Source organism: Zalophus californianus, chromosome 13 (assembly GCF_009762305.2).
Source record: "Zalophus californianus isolate mZalCal1 chromosome 13, mZalCal1.pri.v2, whole genome shotgun sequence".
NCBI classification, from domain to species: domain Eukaryota; kingdom Metazoa; phylum Chordata; class Mammalia; order Carnivora; family Otariidae; genus Zalophus; species Zalophus californianus.
In genome coordinates, this window is record NC_045607.1 from 87704716 (window position 1) to 87725933 (window position 21218).

The window sequence follows — 21218 nt, forward strand, 5'->3', positions numbered from 1 at the left end:
AGGAACAAATGTTTCCGTTTTTTAAAATTAATAATTTGTCGGGTGCTCTTTAGGATTAGTACCCCCGTTACCCTCATCAAGAAAGCAGAGGTGCAAGCCCAGTGTGAGAATTATTTACACGAATACATTGATTACGACATACATCACCAATACCCAGCAAGGAGATATCCAAACATATGTAACATTCTGTTTTTTGAAAATCCAGCAAATATGGTATTTCCCCTTAATACATAGCTTATTTATGATTTGGAAAAATATTTTAAAATGTGATATCTATGTCATTCTAAAACAAAGCAATTAAAGAATGATCTGCGTGCCAAAACTTACAGTTGGAAATAATAAAAAATTAAGATATGTATTCAAACCTTACAGGATTATAAAACTTTAATTTGCCTTTTCTACAAAAAAAAAAAAAATAAGCATGGGGAGGGATTGGCCTATATAATCTCTAATGTCTGTTCTAACTTAAAAATCCTGATTCTAAAATAAAACATCCTAATTATGCCTACTGGAATCCCACATATTTGTGCCATTTAGAAGCATGTGTGTAGCTCTAGTGACAAATTTTTTCACCTCTTTAATCTCTACTCTAGCACCCTGGATGCCCCCTTTGGTCAGCTGTGCAGAGCCAGACATACTAAAGGGGCAATGGAAGAAGGCAGCACAACAGTTAAGCAGAAACAGGGAGGGAGGCTGAAGTTGAGCACGAGGGAGGAAGACACTTATCACGGAGGTCTGAGGTTCCAGCTCCAGACCCAAAAGCTTAACTGCTCTGCACACAGGGTCAAGTTCTGAAATAGCAGTTCTTGGATAAAGCTTTTCTGTACACGGTGTTCTTCCAAATTAGAATATTAAGTTGTTTGCTCTTGGGAAGTTACTCCAGTATAGAGTAAGTGGACCAATATTACATTTTTCACATTGGAAAGGGCTTGTTTTTTAAATTACGTTATAGGACATAAATGGAGTAGTCACATTTTTAAAAAACTTTTAAATGCTAGAATAAAATTACCAGTGCTTTTACTGACACTATACTGAATGTAAAATAATAAAATGCCAAATAAAATTATACTTTGATTCTGAGGTATCTAAAAAGCACAGAAAACGTTATTACAAATAATGTTTACACTGATGTTGCATTAAATTCATAATAAAATCTCCTGTGTAAGTATGAGTGAAATTAATGTGTACTCCATCATTTGTTTTGCAAGGTTACATTTATGCTTTGTTCAAACACCGGCTGATTAAGCTTTATACTGGCATTCTCTTGTATACATCACATCTTCTATCTACCTTTGGAAAGCTCAGATATATGAGAATCTAATAATTTAAATGTTATTAGAATCTATAACTCAGATGTTTCTTAACGGCAGAAAGAATTAACTATAACCCTTTGAGAAAAGAAATGGTAGCTTAGTTATGGGATAAGATCATCTAATTAGCACGTGACTTTGGATATTTTATGTCACTTTACCATTCTGTCTGGCTAGTCGTCACCTGTAGCAGAAATATTTTAAAAGACTGAAAATATATTTTATTAAGTCATATATATTTCTATGGAAACTTTTGTCCTTTTTTTTTTTTTTAAGAGAGGGAAGAAAAGGTGGGGGGTTGTGCAGGGGAGGAGGGAAAGAACCTTAAGCAGGCTCCACACCCAGCGCAGAGCCCAACTCGGGCTCAGGCTTGATCTCATGACCCTGACACCATGACCTGAGTTGAAATCAAGAGTTGGATGCTTAACCAACTGAGCCATGCAGGTGCCCCTCTATGGAACCTTTTGGATCAGAGAGAAGTTTAGCAATTAAAGTTACATAACCAAAAAATGCAGGCCTTATTTAATGTAATGAATTTACTTCTTCATGCCTTATTCATTTAATTAAATTTAAACAACAAGAAAACATCAGCTTTCAAATAAAGAGATTTAGGTCTACATTTTGTGCTGTTTATTAAAATGCCATTAATCATTGTTTGTTATACATATTAGTCTGCTCATTACAGAATAATTTCCAACATGAATAATGGATTTTTTTCTTTGCTATAGACTCTAGCATTAAGCTTCTTTCATACCTGAACCTCAGTCAGATAAAAAAACTAAGGAACCCTCCTCATTCCCTGAGGCAGTGAATCGGAAGATATTAAACTGCTTTGAATGGTAGCCTAAGTTATCAGTATATCAGCTCTCACCAATGGATGTCTCTTCCTTTATGTTCCATTATGTCCCATAACAGAGCTGCTAACTCTGAACTGAGTATCTTAGTAGTTGGTTCTCTTCCCTGATCAACTTACAAAATGGCTCTAACAGTTCATCCAAATTTATCTACACATAGGTTACAAGAATGATATACAAAAGATTAACACCATTTCACCTCTGAGAGGTGCATCTCACACAGCTGTCTTCCTCTGTCCTGCAGAGGTGCATCTCACACAGCTGTCTTCCTCCGTCCTGCAGAGGTGCATCTCACACAGCTGTCTTCCTCTGTCCTGCAAACATGAGCTGCTGTCCTTGCCCTGGCTCCCTTTTATAATGATAGGTCAGATTTCAAGTAGGAGAGCCTGGAATTATTAAGCAAAACACTTGACAAATAACTGAGAACAAACTTCCTGATTTAGAAATGTTATTCTGAGAAGAAACAACATGAGGACTGATGAAGATCAATCACTCTCAACTATTCTGTCTTAAACAGAATTTAAGCATTGTTTCAAGCCTCCACTGAGTCTTTCTTAACGTTAAATTTAATTTTTTTTCAGAGAAACACAGAATAAGGAAGGATTCAAGTTTGTTTCAATAAACAAATATTTCAAATTATAGAGCTATAAGAACAAGAGAAAGTATTGTTAAATACGTGTGTTGGGCACAGGGGGTTCATTATCCTGTTCTCTCTACTTCAATGTAAGTTTTAAAAAATTCCAAAATAAGGACGTTTTAAGAATATATACATTTATGGTATGCAGTTTTTTTTAAGATTCTATTTATTTGAGATAGAGCAAGTGAGAGAGAGAGAGTGTGTGCACAAGCAGGGGGAGGGGCAGAGGGAGGAGAAGCAGGCTCTCCACTGAGCAGGGAGCCCAACGCAGGACTCGATCCCAGGACCCTGGGATCATGATTTGAGCTGAAGGCAGATGCTTAACTGAATGAGCCACCCAGGCACCCCTGGTATACACTTTTCCACTATATACTGGCTTCCCAACTGTAAACTGCTTTAGATACCAGATAAGCTAAGATCCCCATTGAATATATTAATTTTGTATATTTCATATACTACTATTATATAATTTTGTAATAATAAATTACAAGGAAACTCCGACACAACATCTCAACTTAATGCTTTTCTATATACAACATTAAGTAAAAGTTAAACCCCAAGCAATAACAAAGGTCCCACAGCCTTACTATAAATATTTTCAACAAAATATTATAAATATTTTCAACAAAGTACAAGCATCCTCTATTAGTCAAAATCACAATAAGGCAAAAACAACAACTGTTCATCCAACAAATTATGTCGCCAATCAAACTCTGATTTATCCACTTTATCTCTACTTTAGAATTCTCCACTAATTTCATCTAACTACATTTTCAGTATCTCCTTCTACCTTTTTGTCCTTTTCGGTTCCCAAATATCATCTCTGTCATTTTTGTAGCCCTCTACAATTTGAAACCTTAAGAAATATGTTCACACAGCTGGGAATATGTAACTTTGGTCTAATACCTTATTTCTCCCTTGTCTTTCTTTTTTTAATTTGAAAAAAATTTTATTGTGGAAATTTTCAGCTCACACAAAAGTGGAGAGAATAATACAATATTCCCATCATGCAGCCCCAACAATGAAACCCTGAGTCTTCAAGATTCCTAAATTAACCAAAATAGTACAGGCACTAAATACAAATTGATATAAATCCTTTAATTCCTAATCCAAAAATAAAGCTAAAGGGCAACAACATAGAACTACAAGCTTACAGACAAATGTACCCAATTACCTGAGGCCTCTGTTAGCACGCTTTTGAATCAAATTTTAGATTTACCTGATTCACCCTCATTCTTACCCCATTCCCTCAGATCAAGGTGTTGTTCTGGGCATGGGGTGTCATCTCTTGGCATTCTCTCTAAGGTTTATAAACCAAAAGGTAAACTGGAACTTCCAAAGCCCGGACAGCAATGAAAATTAACAAGAACACAACAGAAGAAGTTTATATTATCCAAAAAAGAAGCTTTTATTTCAAAGTTTTTCAAGGGCACCAGAACTGGAGGTGAGTGAAGTTTCAGGATGGCTCCAATGACCTCCTCACCAGTACTCTGATCTACATCTCCAGTGCACAGTCACTTGCATTTCTATCAAAACTAATAAATGCTCAAGCAAGTCTAGCCCAATCAAAATATTAAAAGGCATCACCTTCCAATTTCAGAAACAAAATCCCACCTCACTTCCAAGCCATATGGCTCTCAAACCTTTACTGAAATATAAATCCACATCTAATATAGAGCACTACTCTTTCAACATTATTTAAAAGGTTTTAAATTTCAAAACTCGGCAGACTTCTAAAAATAAAGGAACAGATCAAATGTTGATCCAGCAGTATAATATCTTAATCTACTATAATTGGAATGAATTATAATTTTTGTCTCTAACTATAATGAATTCAACTTCAGTATTTATGGCCTTTGTTAACTATTAAAGGTAGCCTCTAAAAATCATCATAAAATGTGAAGCACTATTAAAAGTTGTTCCCCAAATCGCACAAAGGTCATTCAAAGAACTTAAGTCAAACATTTCCGTCAATTTTCTGTGCCTCAAGAAAACAGCACTAGAGTGGTTCCTAATACTGTTACAAGATATGTATAATGCAAAAACTAGTGAGCAAATGTCTGACCAAAGTTCTGAAACACCAAGCAAAACATACATTAAAATGACTTTCTAAAGACCTACACACAAACACACATATATATAAAACACAGTATTTAAGCTGAATTCAATTCTATCTTTCTTAATACATGTACACCCTAAAAATGTAAAATGACTTTTTAAACAAAATGTTTTAAAATGTCATTTAGAAGCATGCAATATGATCTTGTTATAGAGCAAAGAGTTCTAACTTTATCTGGTGCCTGTGTATTAGTTTTTTCCTGGTGGGTTTTCATTATGCCACATCAAAACACATTCTGTACATTTAAAATGGTAAAGGTGATTTTAAGACCACTATAATAGTATCTTTTCATGTGTTTTTTATTAATGACCTTTACACTGACACTTCATTAAAACTCATCTCCGAGACTGTCATCAGACATAATCAGATGCCAATCAGCGAAAGCCTGATGTGAGAGATTATACTCTTTGGTTCTTTAAAATGTCAGCCTAAATAGGAGCAGGGGGAAAAACCTAGGTTCTGTTGCAAAAAAATACATTCACAAAACAATCTACCCAAGCAGACGTAGAGAGGTGGATCTGAAACGCCATTTCCATTATCTGGCACACAAACTAGATTTTTGCAATACTCCTTTCTTTTATTCCTACCTTTCTAAAAAACTGTGCATGACCAAATCACAATATAGGCTCCTTAGAAGAATATTATTGCACATCTACTAATGCACTAAGAAGTAGATATATCCAGATAGAGGCAGTCTCTAAGGAGAAAAGGATCACTGATAAATAGGAAGTAGTAAGACCCTATTCTCACAAAAGTATGTGTACTCTGTACAACGCTACAGCTGAAAAGCAAAGAGAAGTGGAAGAAACACGGGACGACCTGAGTCACTTCTGTCTCCCCCTCCCCATGTCCAGAGTTCCCACATCAAACCCCACTCCCACCAAAACTTTCTAGTCCAGGAAAAAAGGGCTGGGTAAGCATGCAGTGCACTGGTATTTAACAATGAAAACAGGATATGATTTCTAAATGTATCTCTTCTTCCTGCCTCTCTCCAGTAACCTCCCTCACCCACCGTCCCGCAGCTAAAGCATGAAAGAAAGAAACAAGTGATAAGGACTTTCTAAAATGGTTTTGCATATTAAAATAAATTATGTTGACTGAGACTAAAGAAGGCCAGATCCATTTTTAAGAGAGATAGTTATTACATTTGAAATTACAAAAAGCTATAAAGTGTCAGAATCTGGACACGGTTCAGACACTTGAATATGTTTATATAAATCAATAAAAAAAAATCATTCAAAAGTTTTAAAAGTTGTAAAAGATAATTACAATCTATTACTCTTCCATACACTTATTAGACTGGTAAAAGAGGTGAGATACAGCAGAACATAAGACTTATCTTGAACAAATGCAAAATATGCTTCCTTCCGCAGTCTGCAATGCTCTAAAATCTTAAGTCCAGTTGCCAAATTGACATTAAAGTAAAATTTTATGAAGAGGCATACTTCCTGACCAAAAGACACAATATTTTTTCTGCCACCAAACCTGAATAAGAAGAACGCTTATTTAAGTATAAACAATATTCAGGGGAAGAAAGCAGTAAGTATCACCGATGGAAAAATAGAAAAGAATACGAGCGTAGATGAGGGGAATGCTTCCCAGAGCAGGGCCCCAAAGTAATCCAAAGGCACTTGCCCAGACTCCTTGACAGGACTTTAGCTCTTTTCAAAAGCAGCTGAATAGCATGAAGAGAAGAAAAAGTCAAGGCTATAATAACTGGGGGAGAGATGGTAAAAATGAGACAAAGAGAAACCTAAATTTTTATTGCTTCTGATGAGAGAGCTCACACCATGCTCTCTCCTCCCTCCTTCCCTCTCTCTCCCACCATCAAACTGCCTATCCACAGACTTGGGAAATTATGTCCCGTTTTAAATATCTCATTGGTGAGCAACAGGCAGGAGCCCCAACTGTCAGCCACTTGTCTGGCACGCAGACATAGAGGAGCTGGCTCGGCAGGAACTCAAGCTGTGAGGCTCAGCTAATTCCTATGTGGGTGAGCAAACCAGGGCACTTGGCCACAGCTCCCTGTGGGGGCCACTGAAGTGGTGGGACCTTCTGAGACTGTGCCGTAGGTATGGCCATTATGCTTGACCCAGGCTCTGGGTTTTCCTTCTCTGTTGTTCTTAGCAGAAGAAAGAACAGGCAAGCAAAATGCCAGCCTCTGGGCCCACTGGACAAGGAAACACCAATTCCCGGCTCCCTGTTATTGTGTTTCCCTTTTCCCGGTGCCAATCTTGCCATGGAATCCTAGACTAGAGGGCTTGAGAGATCACACAGCCCTACCGTTTCATCTTACAGACAGAAACTGAGACCTGGAGGGTTGAAGTGAGCAGCCCAAGGTTTTACAGTTAGTGTTACGCCGAGTCCCCCAACAGACCTGGGTTCTCTCTTCTGTCCCATCCTTTGGCCGGCACTTTTGAAGACCTTTGTTTCTCAGTGTCATCCCCCTGTCTCCTCTCTCCATCCGCACCACTCCATGGATCTGTGTCCTCTCACCAGCTAATGCACTTTCATTTTCAGATGAGCTGCCTCACTCTTTGTTTCCCTGGGCTCAGCTCCTACCAGCCCTTCCCCATTTTTGCCTCAACAGGATCAAGAACCTCTGGTCATCCTGACCGAGCAAAGCAAAGGCAAGCAGTACTGACTGGGTATTACAGCCTCTAATAAAAGTAGTGAGAAAGACGTATCTAGGGATTAAGAGTCAGCAATGGGCAGACATATGTGATGTGCAAACATGGTATTTGGGGGCTAGACGAGAGATTTAAACTAAAGCGCTTAGCCAGAGGCCAGGACCTGGCCAGGGCTAGGACGGGAGCCTCCCGGAGCAAAACCACGCTCCGGTTACAGCGTTAGCGGAACAAGGTTACGTATTCGTTCAAGAGGGCAGACAGATAGAGCCGGTAAGAAAATCATGACGGTATAACCTGGCCACCGAAGTCACGTTCCCTGGCTTTTTCCCAAAAGTTCCTTTTAAAAATGGGTGTGAAGTTCACTGGAAAAAAAAAAGCAGAGGAGATGGCTGAGCTGAGAGCCTGCTACTTCATATACTGGGACTAACTGTCGATAAAAACGATGTAAGGGGAGTCATATAATTAAACACTGAGCAGGACTGGGAGGACGAGGACAGTCAGGAGGAGGCGCGAGGAGCGAGGAGCGAGGCGCGAGGCAGGCAGGAGAGCCGTGCGGGATGCGAGGCTTCAGCAAGAAAGACGACATGTGGTTCTGAGTCGTCAACTTTCAACTGGGTCGTATAAATCACATTTCCAGTTTGAGAACGATCAGGGCTAGCTAATCTAGATCACTTTAAAATGGAAAAAAAAAAAAAACATTCTCAGGCAAAACGCTTAGAAAAAAAGATATATAGCAAATTACTAGATAGCAACGTTAGAGACAGTTGAGCAGCCAACTGTTTCTTTAAACATCCCTGGGAGCCAAGGAAAGAGCACCAAAGATGACATTTTTCCTCTCTAATTTCACATTATGTTTTGCTGCATAACATTCCAAGGTTACGTTATACCTCAAGATTGGGGTTGGCAAATTATTCCAAATTTACTTATGGCTACAGGTATACAAGTGGTGATCTCACACATTTTTCTACCCTTAGGAAGATGATTCTCAGCAGTGCATTATAAAATTGTAGAATAAGTCCTCAATGAACTCATCTTTATATAGCTATTTATTGTCGTTATATATTAATGACTACATTTTATATAAAGTCCATTAAAAAGGGCACAAACTGTTTTCAAACGAATTCATGTATAACAGACGTGAAAAGGAAAACATAAATTGGACGACGAAATGGACAATGGGAATTGTTAAGAGTTTATGAAATGTTGCATTATGAGTTCTCAGGCTGAGATCCCTGGACCAGGAGATTTATCCAAATGTAGTAAAAGAATGCCATTATAATCAGGCTGCAGAGTAAAACTAAAACACAACTTTGGGCTAACATGCTATTAATCCAGTGTAAAAACAAGACTGGTTATCAAGTAGTAATCCAAATTGATTCATGTCTTGGGGAGGAGATAACAGTTATTTAACAAGTATACACTACTGGGCAAAATCTTTCAGAACTTAGGGCCCACTGAGGAGATGATCAGGAACATTTTATAAGAACTCTTAGATGGCATAAAGATTTAAAAAAGTATCTTCTCAGTAGTCTCTCGTAATAAGAATCAACATGTATTGCGCATGTACTCTGTTATCAAATACTGAGCAAAGCACATTACATAAATTGTCAACCTTCACAAAACCCTGTAAGGCAGGTAACATAGATCCTATTTTGCAGATGAGAAAACTGAGGCTAAGTTAAGCTCAATAACTTGTCCAAGGTCCCACAGCTAATAAGATCATCTGAAACCTGACCCTCAGGCTATGTTCTTAACCAACATCCTTATTCCATAACTCCATTTAAAGGACAAAACATATACCTATTTGGTACTCTAAATATATTTCCATTTTTAACTGATTTGTTTTCATTAAGTACATCCTGTACCTTGATATGAAATATAAAACTTCAAATACAAAGGTTTTAAAACAATCTCACTTTAAAAATCTTAATGGCAGAAACTAACTGGGAAACTGCAAGACCACAATGTAAAAGAAAAATGCCTAATGCATTGTAACAAAACTAGTCTTCAAAAACAGTTACTCTCTACTGATATTTCTAACTCTTTGTGATATTCCAACACATGAAGTACTACGTCCTATAAAGGGACTTTTAAAAAATATCACATTTTGCTGATGATAGTTAAATGTGGGATAATAGTATAGATCAATCCAAAAATCCGTTATCCAGAGAAAAAATCTGACGTAACTGTATCTTTCTAATTTTCCATGAAAAAGACACCGACTACCACTGTTTCAGTATTTGTCTTTTAGAGTATATACTGCTGAAGGAGGAAAGTCAATGATGCAAGAAGAGCCCAAGAGACTGAATTCAATGGTTCTCCAAAAAAAAAAAAAAAAATCACACTAAACAAATATTCAGATACAGAGAACAATATCCAACCATTTCTAGTTTAGAAGTATATGGCACAGAGCAAGGCAAAGAATCTAAAACTTTTCAGATAATAATAAAGCCAAATTAAATAGTCAAACAAGACTACTTCAACAGCATCAAGTGGGCACTGAATTCTCCAGACAAATTTTTAATATTATTATTGTTGTTGACTTAATTAGCCTGACAACTATTATTACCACTTACACTTTTGAGGCAGTTTTTAAAAATCATACTGTAATAGCCTATCATCAATTATACCATATAAAAACGTTTTAAGAATTTACAATATATCCATAGATGCCAACAATACCCAATCTATGGAGTATAGAACCATACTGCCAAAATAGTATGATTCTCAGGTTAACCTCAATTTTTGAAACAGAGATTGACATACTTGCATAGGAAGATGATCCTTGTGTATACCTAAAGGACTAATGCTGATATTCAAACTATGCCAAAGTATCAATCTTGATACTATCTTATGTTGTGCTAATATATATTATACCAGTACAGAGACAGGCTTTGGTACAAAACTGCCAATTAAGACAGTGTATTAAATTTAAACTCAATAGAAATAAGGCTATTATTTGCTTGAATGCATATATAATTAACATTTTTTCTTTAAATAAAAGTTCTAATCAGTTCACATTTCTAGTGATGATAATCTCATGTTGCAAACAGCACAGCACCCTCTGCTGCATCTGTTCTAAGATGTATAAAATTCCCACAAAAAAGGATAGAATCAAAGTAAAAATGAACCTTAGAAATCAATCAGTTGATACTCTTTTATTTACTCCAGTACATATTTTTAAACATTAATGCTTAAAAACAATTTTCACTTAAAAAGACCACTAAAAATGTTATAGTAACAATTGAAGTAGGTCAGGAAAATGCTTTAGTTTGAAAATATTTAAAATAATAAACAAAAACAATATTGGTTTCCAACACTTACTCAAATTAAAATAATGCTGTCAAAAAAAATTCTTTAAGGATAGCATGGCAAAAGTTAGGTTGTCATGTTAACCAAATTTCACTTTATTTAAATCTTCCTTGGCTTTTTGCTTCAGATAATTTTGATTTGATTGTGTAAAGTGCTTATACAACTTATACAGCTTGAAAATAGAATGATAATCAGAAATAAAAGTATGTTAATTAAATTATGAATCTCAATTTGAACAGTTCAAAACTTCTACTTAAAGAAAGAAACTTCCTAGGAAAATAATTAACTCCAAAAGTATATTTTACTAAGGACAAAAGCAAAGAACTGCTTCAGACAGCCCTTTTGTGAACCACTGGAAGTCCCAACACAAAGCACTAGAAATGAAAGTGACACCTGTTTAAAGCAGCCATCTGTCCCTAACAAGCTAGATTTAGTCAAATCCACTTAATCTTGGATTTCCAAAATATGGGAACACTACGCACCTGTGAACAGAGAGGAATGTAAAATCTGTTTTGCCATGGCCACTAGGAATCTATACGCCAACAGTTAAAGGCAAATTATTCCATTAGGGAAACTAAGTTGTTTTGTTTTTTCTTTTAAGTAACTGGAAGTAGAGCATTTTTGTCTAATGCTCAGCATCAAAACAAACAAACAACTAGCAGACTCATTTTAATTTAAACGTTTACTTCCTTGAAGACTCTTCACAATTTAAAAGCTTACTTCTTTGGTATTCTCATTTCTTGTAACACAGTTGCACTATATATGCCAAGAACAAAGTAACATTCCCACTAGCCTGTGCAGGAAAGTTTTTTTTTTTTAACTCTTCTCATACACATGATGCTACATTCACCCTTTTAAACACACACACACACACACACACACACACGCACACGCACACACACTCTTACACTTTAAAAATTTGAACAGCAAAATCATACTCCATCTACTAATTTCTTCAGTTGGAAGGTTAGAGAAAAGCACTCACAACATCAGCTTTCTCAAGAATAAACAATGTTACCAAAAAGTAACATATCATTTACATAATACATTGAATCTATCTTGACTAATGATTCATTCATTTTTTAACTGCTAATTTTTTAATGGTAAAAAGTTAACCACATTGAATTTGTTTAGGGTACACAATATTTGTTTAGGGTTAAAGGATGTTAAATTTATAAACTATAAACCTTTTAAGTACCTGAATACAGGATCATCTGAATACTAGAGAAATACTGTTATTTTTAAAATTAGGCATAACTACCACATATAATGAAAACATTGTGGAATCCATGCACTTCAGGAATGCATTTTAGTGTACCATCTTATGCATACAAATGTACTACATAAATATGCCTACACCATTTAATGAAATTCATAGGCAAAACAATCTTTCAAAAGCTTGAGATAGGCATTATGACATACAATGAATCACAGATATTTAGCTATTCAAAACAAGTTTTTAAGTAACTCCTACTTAATACTTTTCGTTTTAAAGCATGGTCACTTTCACAGATTTTAATTAGTCTAAAAACTGAAAACACAGGAGAATGCCAATACATAATATAGTTCTTCCTAGGAAGAATATCACAGAAAGAAGAAACTAAATGCTAAGTATTCACCCTCATGTTAAATTTTAAAATTTATCATTACGTTAGTATTTTTAGTGACTATTTACTCAATCCATATGAATAACACTGACATACTTGAGCCCAAAGCACCTCTTTTATACAGCAACTTTTATACCACCTATGTGCTTTTAAAAATGGGTAAGAGAATTCAATTTAAGTTCTGCTCTCAGATCAACTTGTGACTGAAAAATCTAAATTATCTAAATTATGGATAACTGTAATGAGTGAAATGCCTCAAAAAAGTTCTTGGACACTGCAAATAAAAATATTAAACCATAACATTAAAGCATATAATCTACTCAGCTGAAAACCTATTATGTAAATGGCATAAGGTCTGAAACTGTCTCAAGACAGCAAAACTCCTATTAACTTCAGAGACAGTTTATAGGACCCAGGAGCTTCACCATCCAAAAGTGTTCAGGCATTTGACACTCATCTGAACAGAAAAAAAAAATACAAGTTAGTATTAGAGATTTGCATGGAACCCAGGTTGGGGAATAAATATAAAGAAATTTGAGTGCACTGAGAAAGACTTCTTTCATACTCAGTTAAAACAGCAATCACAAGGCAACGAGTTGAAAGAGGAAAAGTTTTTTGAAAACCCCAACTCTTATTTTACAAAATACTAGCCTTAATGGTGTTACAATTACCCAACCTGCTCATTGACAATCTCAAGAATAATTAATACTGTCACATTATTCACAGGCTTCTCTGTTAGGTAAATCAATATGTGTTTGCTGTGAGAAAGAAGACTGTTTAAATACCTATTTTAAAATTCCAAATTGGAAACTTCAGTATGTACAAATATAACAGCACACTATATCTGTTTTAGCACACATTCATTATCAAACGCTTTACCAATAAGCTACTAATTAAACGTTAGGCTGAAAAATGAACAAATTTACAGGATCTGTAAAATTGGGTTACCTCTAGCCAAGAGCCCTACTACTTGAGGACTGATAAGTATTCAAATTTCAGAGAAAAATGGATTTTTAAAAGACAGACTTAAAAAGAAAAAAGTTCTCTCTCGTCAGCATGTTTAAGTCACTGTCCAAAGAAAACCAAAAAGTAAACAAAAAAGAACATGTTAAGTACACACAAGCCTAGATCTTAACAACCACAAAGAAAGTGAAATATACACACGTTTCAAGTTGAGAAGCTTCATACATTCTTTATGAACAACTTGACTTCAATTTCAACTCTCAAAGGAAAAGGAACAGAGAAGATGAAGGAAAAAAAACTCTTTAAAGTACTACAACTGTCACAAATAACATTGTAAACTGAGTTCTCACAAAGCTTCCCTATGCCCTTTCCCTATTTATCACACACAAAGTCTCCTAACCACAATGAAAACTGTTAACACTCCACTGTGGGGAAGGAGGTTCATCAAAGTGAAATGGAACCTCACTACTACCCCTCCCATCTCCACATGAAGGATAAAGCACTGTCAATAACTACTAACCCAAGTATCACAGATGCCCTGCATCTGGTTTAAATCACAAGCACACACACGCGCGCGCGCACACAAACACACACACACACACACCCCAAAAAAGAGAGAAAGAGAGAAGAGAGAGACTTGTTTTAAAAATCTCTTTTCCATTGCAGCAAAGAGTTCAGCGAAGAGGCCCCTGGTTTCAATGTGTGTGCAAGGGGTGTGGGGGGAAAAGAAAGGGGGGGGGGGAGAGGGAAGAGTGCTGAATGGATATTAAGACTGTTTGCAGCACAAAGAAAACACAGTTTTAAAAGAAAAAAGAAACCGTGCAGCTGATGATGGCAAAAGCAGAGCAGCCCATTTAGCACAAGGCAAAGAGGGGCAAAAATGAAGGGAATAAGCGGTGGGAAAAGTTCACCGTTGTACGAGGATAAAAATAACAAAACCCGTAACAAGGCCCCACAAGTGCACAACAACAACAACAAGACACCACCTCTTGGGTCCCCCCGGCACGCTGCTGTCTATTTCGGTTTGGAGAGAAGCAGGAAACCAGCAGCTTTGGAAAAGAAGAAAATTAAAGGAAGAAAGCAAGCAAGCCTTATCTCTTCACCTGACCCTCCTCCTCTGAGCCAGACCTAGGGGAGAGCTCCACCATCCGCGTCGGGCAACTGTGGCTCCCTCTCCCGCTCGCCTCGCAGCCCCCAGCGCGCCCGCTCCATCCCTGAAGCGCGGCCGCCGAGGGCCGGGGCGGCGCGGCGCCCACACCCCCGAGCCAGCCGCGGCGCGCTTGGTCCATTGTAAACAAGCCGGGGCACGGAGCCCCTCGGCGGCGGCGCCGCAGCGGCAGCCCCCGGTGTCAGGAGTGAGACCCCCGCACAGCCACACTCGGCTCGCGCACACGGACACACACACGCACGGACACACGCGTTCACACGCAGCCACACGCTCCCACACACATGTAGAGACCGAAGAATATTCACCTTGGCTGTGGATTATTGTGGTGTTGTTGGTGGGTGATGGAGATGGTGGTGGTGGGGAGGAGGAGGAGGAGGAAGAGGAGGAGGAGGAGGAGAGGAGTAGTTGTTGTTGATGGGTAACAGTCGCCAGGACTACGGTGACTATGGCGCTTGATTCACAAGGCAACGGTTGCTATAACTCACAAAAGAGAGAGAGAGGGAGAGAGAGAGGGAGCGAGAGGGAGAGGGAGACACTCGCACGGGGAGGGGTGGGGAGGGAAGAGGGGAGGAGGCGGGCCCGGCGAGCCGCCGGAAGGGGCGGGCTCGGCACCGTGACGGACAGCCCCGAGCCCGGGCCGGGGTGGAGGGCTGGGCTGGGCTGGGCGGGGGCGCGGGGAGGGCGAGGCGGGGTTCCGAGGAAGGGCTCCGAGGAGCTTCGCTTAGGTTTGGCAGGGGCCGAGGTCACCCAAGAGTCCTCTCGGAGGTAGGCTTACTCCACGCGCTAACTAGGCAGCAGGGGGAGTGCAGGGGCGTGGTGCGAGGGGTACTTTCTGCGAGGCGACAGCTGCCAGTCCCGGCAGCCAGCTTTGTGCAGAGACGCCCCAGAGCCGCGAGAGGGTAACGAGTAACCCGGGAGAGGGGGTGTTGACGGCGATTCCAGACACTTTGTGGGGAGACCAACTACGGCGGGGAAAGAATCCACTTTGAAGAGCGGTCTCCTCCCCCGCTCCTGGCCTGAAACATCATTTCCGGGGCGGGGCGGGCGGAGGGTCCCGGATGTGCCGCCGCTCGCTCGCCCTTTTTTTTTTTTTTTCCCTTTTCCCCTTTTTTTTTTTTTTCCCCCCTCTTCGTTTCTGAGGCGCCGGCTGTGTTCGCAGTTGCGTCCGCGTCCTGGCTTCTAGCATGCCTGGGCGCTTCAAAGCTCCGGGGCTCGCGCCGGACTGGAGGGTCCGAGCCGCCTGCGCCCTCCTGCTCGCGGCGCTCAGGCCCGCTCCCGCCTCCTGCGGCCCGGACTCGGAGGAGCGCGGGCGGCGGCGTGTGAGCGAGCTGCCTCCGCCGCCATCTTAGAGCAGGCGGGCCCGGGGGCGTGCGGGGGCCGCGCGCCGCATCCCGCTGTCCCGCCGCGGCGTGGCGCGCGGACGGCGGGGGCCGAGCTCGTCCGGCCCCGGCTGCTGCGCGAGAAGCGAGGGGCTCCCTCCCTGCCTGCGGGGCGGGCGGCTGTCCTTGCCGGAGGGCGAGAGAATGCATGGCGGTCCCCCTCGGCGGAAGGCGCTGAGGGGTGGGGTAACTCACACCTGCCTGAGATAGCACCCCGTTCATTTCTGCCCGCCCCCCGCCACCATCCCGAAGTAAGCTGCTCCCTCCCCCCTCTCGAAAGTTGACCGAACCGGGGGATCTGAGCTCAGCCCACTGCCCTATTCCCTGCCTCGCCCTTATTGACAACCTGCGGTATCTGAGGGTCTTGTGCTTCCGGCTGTGTAGACGAATGGCTTCCTCCGTGATGGATGCTGTTAGCACACAACCGGCTCTCTGGAGCCCAGCCGCCCGTCGCTCCGGGTTCCAGCATGCTGGTCCAGTTCTCTGCACGCAGGAGCCCTGCAGGCACATGCCCCCGGGCCCTGCCAGTGCCCCGAGCCTCCAGCACGGGCAGCTAAGCTGCTTATCCAACACAATAACACTAGAAGTAGAGCCTAAGGAAGTCAGTTCTCTGGAGGCTTAATTTTTGCACCTGCAAAATCAGGGATTTGGGCCGACATAGATTCCCAGTGCTAAAATAATAATAGCGACCATTACTGAGCGCTTACGCTGCCCCGGACATTGTGCTTAGTGTTTTACATACATTATCTCATTTAATCCTCACAGCACCCACTGTTAGGTACGAACTATTCTCATTTTAGGGAAAACAAGGCACAGAGTCTTTAAATAGTCAGTGGCTTTGTTTTACTGCTCCGTGACATGGAATATTAGATAAGGGTATTTTAGGAAGCAACGACTGAAACAATAGATTGAGGAAAGTGATGTTGCCGTAGGTAATCTCCTAACGACCCACAGAGGCTTATACTAGGGTGTTATAATGTAATCGTGAACGCAGCGAGCCCAGTGCTAAAGCTAAAAGGTTTCAGGACTCACTGGTACGAGACCCTTTTAGTCCGAGGCAAATGACAATGCGGTGACCAAGAGTTGTTAAACTCTCCAGATTTAGAATAATAGTTTCGACAGACGCGTGGAAAGTAAGGTATGCGTGCCTGCTGAGAACTGGTAATCATTCTGACCACATTTACAGATGTAAAGCCCTCTGTCCTTGTGACGCTGTGCAGGGCAGTTTGCTCACACCCCAAAGCACTGAATAGCTTTGCTTTTTTAGTTGAATTGCTTATTACAGTTTGCCTGTCCCTTCTCCCTGTCGGCCCTTGCTTCTTACTGCTGTCGGTGAGCGCAGGTAATTGACTGCTTTCAGTCTGCAGGCAAGAAAACCGCATAATGAAGCTTGTGCACAACTGTGTCCCAAGAGTATAAATAGGTACTTTGAGGAACTCTTAGAAAAAGTATGTGACCTTTATGTGAGGACACTGTAACACCAGCTTTAAGCTGCTTCGAGACTGTTTGGGGGGGGTTGGGTTTGTTTATTTGTTTTTTTAACTTTCTTGATTTGTCCTTTTCCTGGGTTAGGAATGGATAAATTTCTTCAAGTGAGTTCTTAAAAAGTTAGGATTTACACTGTTTTTCCCTGTTTTAAGATAGTTGATGGTAGGGGCCCCTGGGTGGCTCAGTTGGTTAAGCGACTGCCTTCGGCTCAGGTCATGATCATGGAGTCCCGGGATGGAGTCCCGCATTGGGCTCCCTGCTCGGCGGGGAGTCTGCTTCTCCCTGTGACCCTCCCCTCTCTCATGTGCTCTCTCTCTCTCTCTCTCTCTCTCTCATTCTTTCTCTCAAATAAATAAATAAAATCTTTAAAAAAAAAAAGATAGTTGATGGTAGGACTTCTAACACCATAGTGAGGTCCCTACAATATGAAATTTTCCCAATGTTACCACCACACTGATTCAGATAACCAAGCTACCAGTTCAAGCTCTAGATTCAGAGACATGCTGGATTATATATGTATGTATTGTTTTGTGCTATAACTAGTTATGAAAGGACCCAGAAATCCCCTTCTAGTCACTTCTGATAGGATCTCCTTTTTAGTCATTTTTAAGCATAATTGCAATTTCACATATATTGTACATATATTTCAGAAATAAATTACATAAGTCACAGAAAAGACCCAGCAGTGTCTAGCATTTATCACCTGTTAACAGACAATACACTCTAGCCACAATAAGAAAAGACACCTAACCAAAAAATATTTTATATTCCTTGACAAATGCAGTAAACTGCCAATGCAATAGTTATTTGTTGAGTACCGAAAATGGGCCATAGTTCTTATCTGTAAAATGCCCAAAGTCAGTATCTGTGAATTTAAAATGCTGTGTCCTTTGAACTTGGATTGTTTCTGCTCTCAGCTTGGACTGATTGGCAGAGACATCGTTTAACACGTTTGTATCTGCACCACTCGAAAACTATGAAGCCCGGATTATGTATGGATGAATACTTTATAAATCACTCTTAAGGGTAAATTTCCTTTTCAATATTGTCATTAGGTTTTTTCCTCTTATTGATATCTGCTGCATATTCAAGAACTAATAAATTAACATTAATGCTTGTAAAAGGAAAAGCTGCTTATGAAAAGATAAAATACTGATGAGGACTGGTTTACTTCTGAAAAATTGTATGAGAGTTTTGAAAATTAAGGTATTGGTCTGTCACAGCTTACAACTGAATCTGTGGTGAATCCTTGTATGAAGCAGAAACTACTCCTGTTTCAGACTTTTCATTTGATTATAATACCTGATTTTCTTCAGTTAAGGGACACCTAGAGTTTTAATTCTCATATGTGAAATGAATAGTTTCATTTCAACCAGTATTTATTGAGTATTTATGATATGCAGAGCACTGGGGAATTAGACAACTAGATTACTAATTGCCTTTACTAGATCTGAAGTTCTGAGGATGTATGAATTATCAATAATAATAGAGGGGTGCCTGGGTGGCTCAGTTGGTTAAGCATCTGCCTTCAGCTCAGGTCATGATCCTGGGGTCCTGGGATTGAATCCCACATCTGGCTCCCTGCTCCGTGGAGAGTCTGCTTCTCCCTCTTCTTCTGCCCCTCCCCCTCATGTGCTCGCTCTTTAGCTCTCAAATAAAATCATTTTTAAAAAAATAGAGACTGGGAAAGGCCAAGGTAATTCAAAACTATACATAATTTGCCAGTGTTCTCTGGAGAAACCCCAAATCTACCCATCCTCACCCAAATATATTTTGGTTTTAAAAACATTGCAATAAATAAATAAAAACAAAAACACTGCGATATTTTTTCTTCTGGTGGATTGGTCTAATTGTGTTTTAAGTAATACAAACCAGGTGTTTACTCAGCAGTCCTGAGGTATATCTTATATCCTTACATCCATATATATAACCAGGAATTGAATTTTTACCCCAGCACAGAAAGATAATAATAGAATCCTATGTTGACTAAATTTTCTCAAAACCAGAATACACACATGCAGCTTTTTCCCTTCAATTAATGCAAAATGTCAAATACAATATTTGTAACATTAAAATCAAATAAATGGAGGGGTGACTGGGTGGCTCAGTCAGTTAAGTATCCAGCTCTTGATTTTGGCTCAGGTCATGATCTCAGGGTTATGAGATTGAGCCCAGCATGAAGCTCGATGCTCAGCACGGAGTCTGCTTGAGATTCTCTCTCTCTGCACCTCTCCCCATTTGCATGCTCAATAAATAAATAAATAAATAAATAAATAAATAAATAAATAAATAAAATATTTTTTAAAGTAAATAAAATAATTGGAAACAGCCTAAATATCTATCAGGAGGAGAATGGAAAAACAAATTTTGATACATTCATACAATGGAATACTATTGAGCAATGAAAAGGAACCGGCTAATGATACATAAAGAAACTTGGGTGGATGAATCTCAAAAACATTATGTTCAGCAAAAGAAGCCAGGCACAAAGATACATAGTGTATGAATCCTTTTACAAAAAGTCTTAAGAACATGGAAAACTGATCTGCATTTAGTATTTCTAGATGGGATTTACTAAGACAGCACGTAGGAGAATTATCTAAAGTGACATAGAGTATTATGCACTGTCCACTTTGGTAGTGACTAGCCTCATATGGCTATTAAAATCTAATTGTAAATTAAAATTAAGTAAAATTTAAAAGTTCTGCAGTCACACTGGTGACATTTTTAATTTATTTTGGGGGGATAGCAGGCAGAGAGAGAGAGAATCTTAAGCAGGCTCCACACCCAGTGCAGAACCCAACACAGGGCTCCATCTCACAACCCTGAGATCATGACCTGAGCCGAAATCAAGAGTCAGATGCTTAACAGACTGAGCCACCCAGGTGTCCCTCACACTGACAAAATGCGCTGTAGCCACAGTTGGCTAGTGGCTACCAAATTGGACTGTACAGTTGCAGAACATTAATATTGCAGAATTTCTGTTAGAGTGCTGTTCTAGATTTTGTTTTGGGTAGTATTTACATGTGTGGTTACAATTGTCAAAACTGTATACAGTGCACATTATATATGCATTATATGTCAATAATGCCTGCCCCCAAACCTCAGAAATCACTAATAGATGTATTTATTATGGTATCACCTACCCAGCTGAACCCACTTTTTCCTTAATATTTCATTCAACACTGCAGAGAAAAGGATAAGTAATAGATAGTAAAATTATCCTTGGCAAATCTTCAAAAATGTGTTAAATGTGACCATATGGTAGATAATGTTTATTTGCTGCTCAAAGAAATGAGTTCTGCCACGTTTGGATCCTGAATACATCTAGAAACCAAAGGAATTGCTTTTGAGGGCTTAAGTGAATGCTAGATAATTAAAGAGATTGTTTTTCCTATTTCCCTGTTGGAATGGAAATATCTTGTAATCTTATTCTGAGGTAACATTAGGAGTACTTGAGAGATTTTGATGCTAACTCTGACCAGGTTGAGAAAGTCATGTAAACTCTCTAGGTAACAGTTAAGCCTCGACGCTTTTGGAGGTGCAAGAAAAGACTGGTAAATCAAGAATTAAATAGTGAATGATCTCAATTCTAAAATTCTAATTTTCAAGGATTTTCAGACATGGCACACCAGGTAAATTGGTTCAAAATTCTAAACATATATGTTCTTGTAATACTTTTGTGAAATAAGGAAATTTTTTTGGTGGAGGAAATACTTCCTATAAATTTAACTGATACTTCCACCAATAT

At 39.6% G+C, this 21218-nt stretch overlaps 1 protein-coding gene across 6 annotated transcripts in view; it reads right to left on the reverse strand.

Moving 5' to 3' along the window:
- RFX3 (regulatory factor X3) overlaps window positions 1–15137 on the reverse strand; it is a 274696-nt gene extending 259559 nt beyond the window's left edge. For 3 of the 6 annotated variants that reach the window (XM_027616065.1, XM_027616071.1, XM_027616068.1), the window contains exon 1: window positions 14906–15137. Coding sequence is in view for 1 of the 6 variants with exons in the window: in XM_027616064.1 (XP_027471865.1) it covers window positions 13634–13655 (22 nt within the window). In the remaining 5 variants the exon portion in view is untranslated. Of the gene's footprint in view, window positions 1–2363; window positions 2551–7297; window positions 7474–13633; window positions 13692–14905 lie in introns of those variants that run through there. The other 3 variants (XM_027616066.1, XM_027616064.1, XM_027616070.1) reach the window with 3 other exon arrangements.
- Window positions 15138–21218: the final 6081 nt, after the last annotated feature.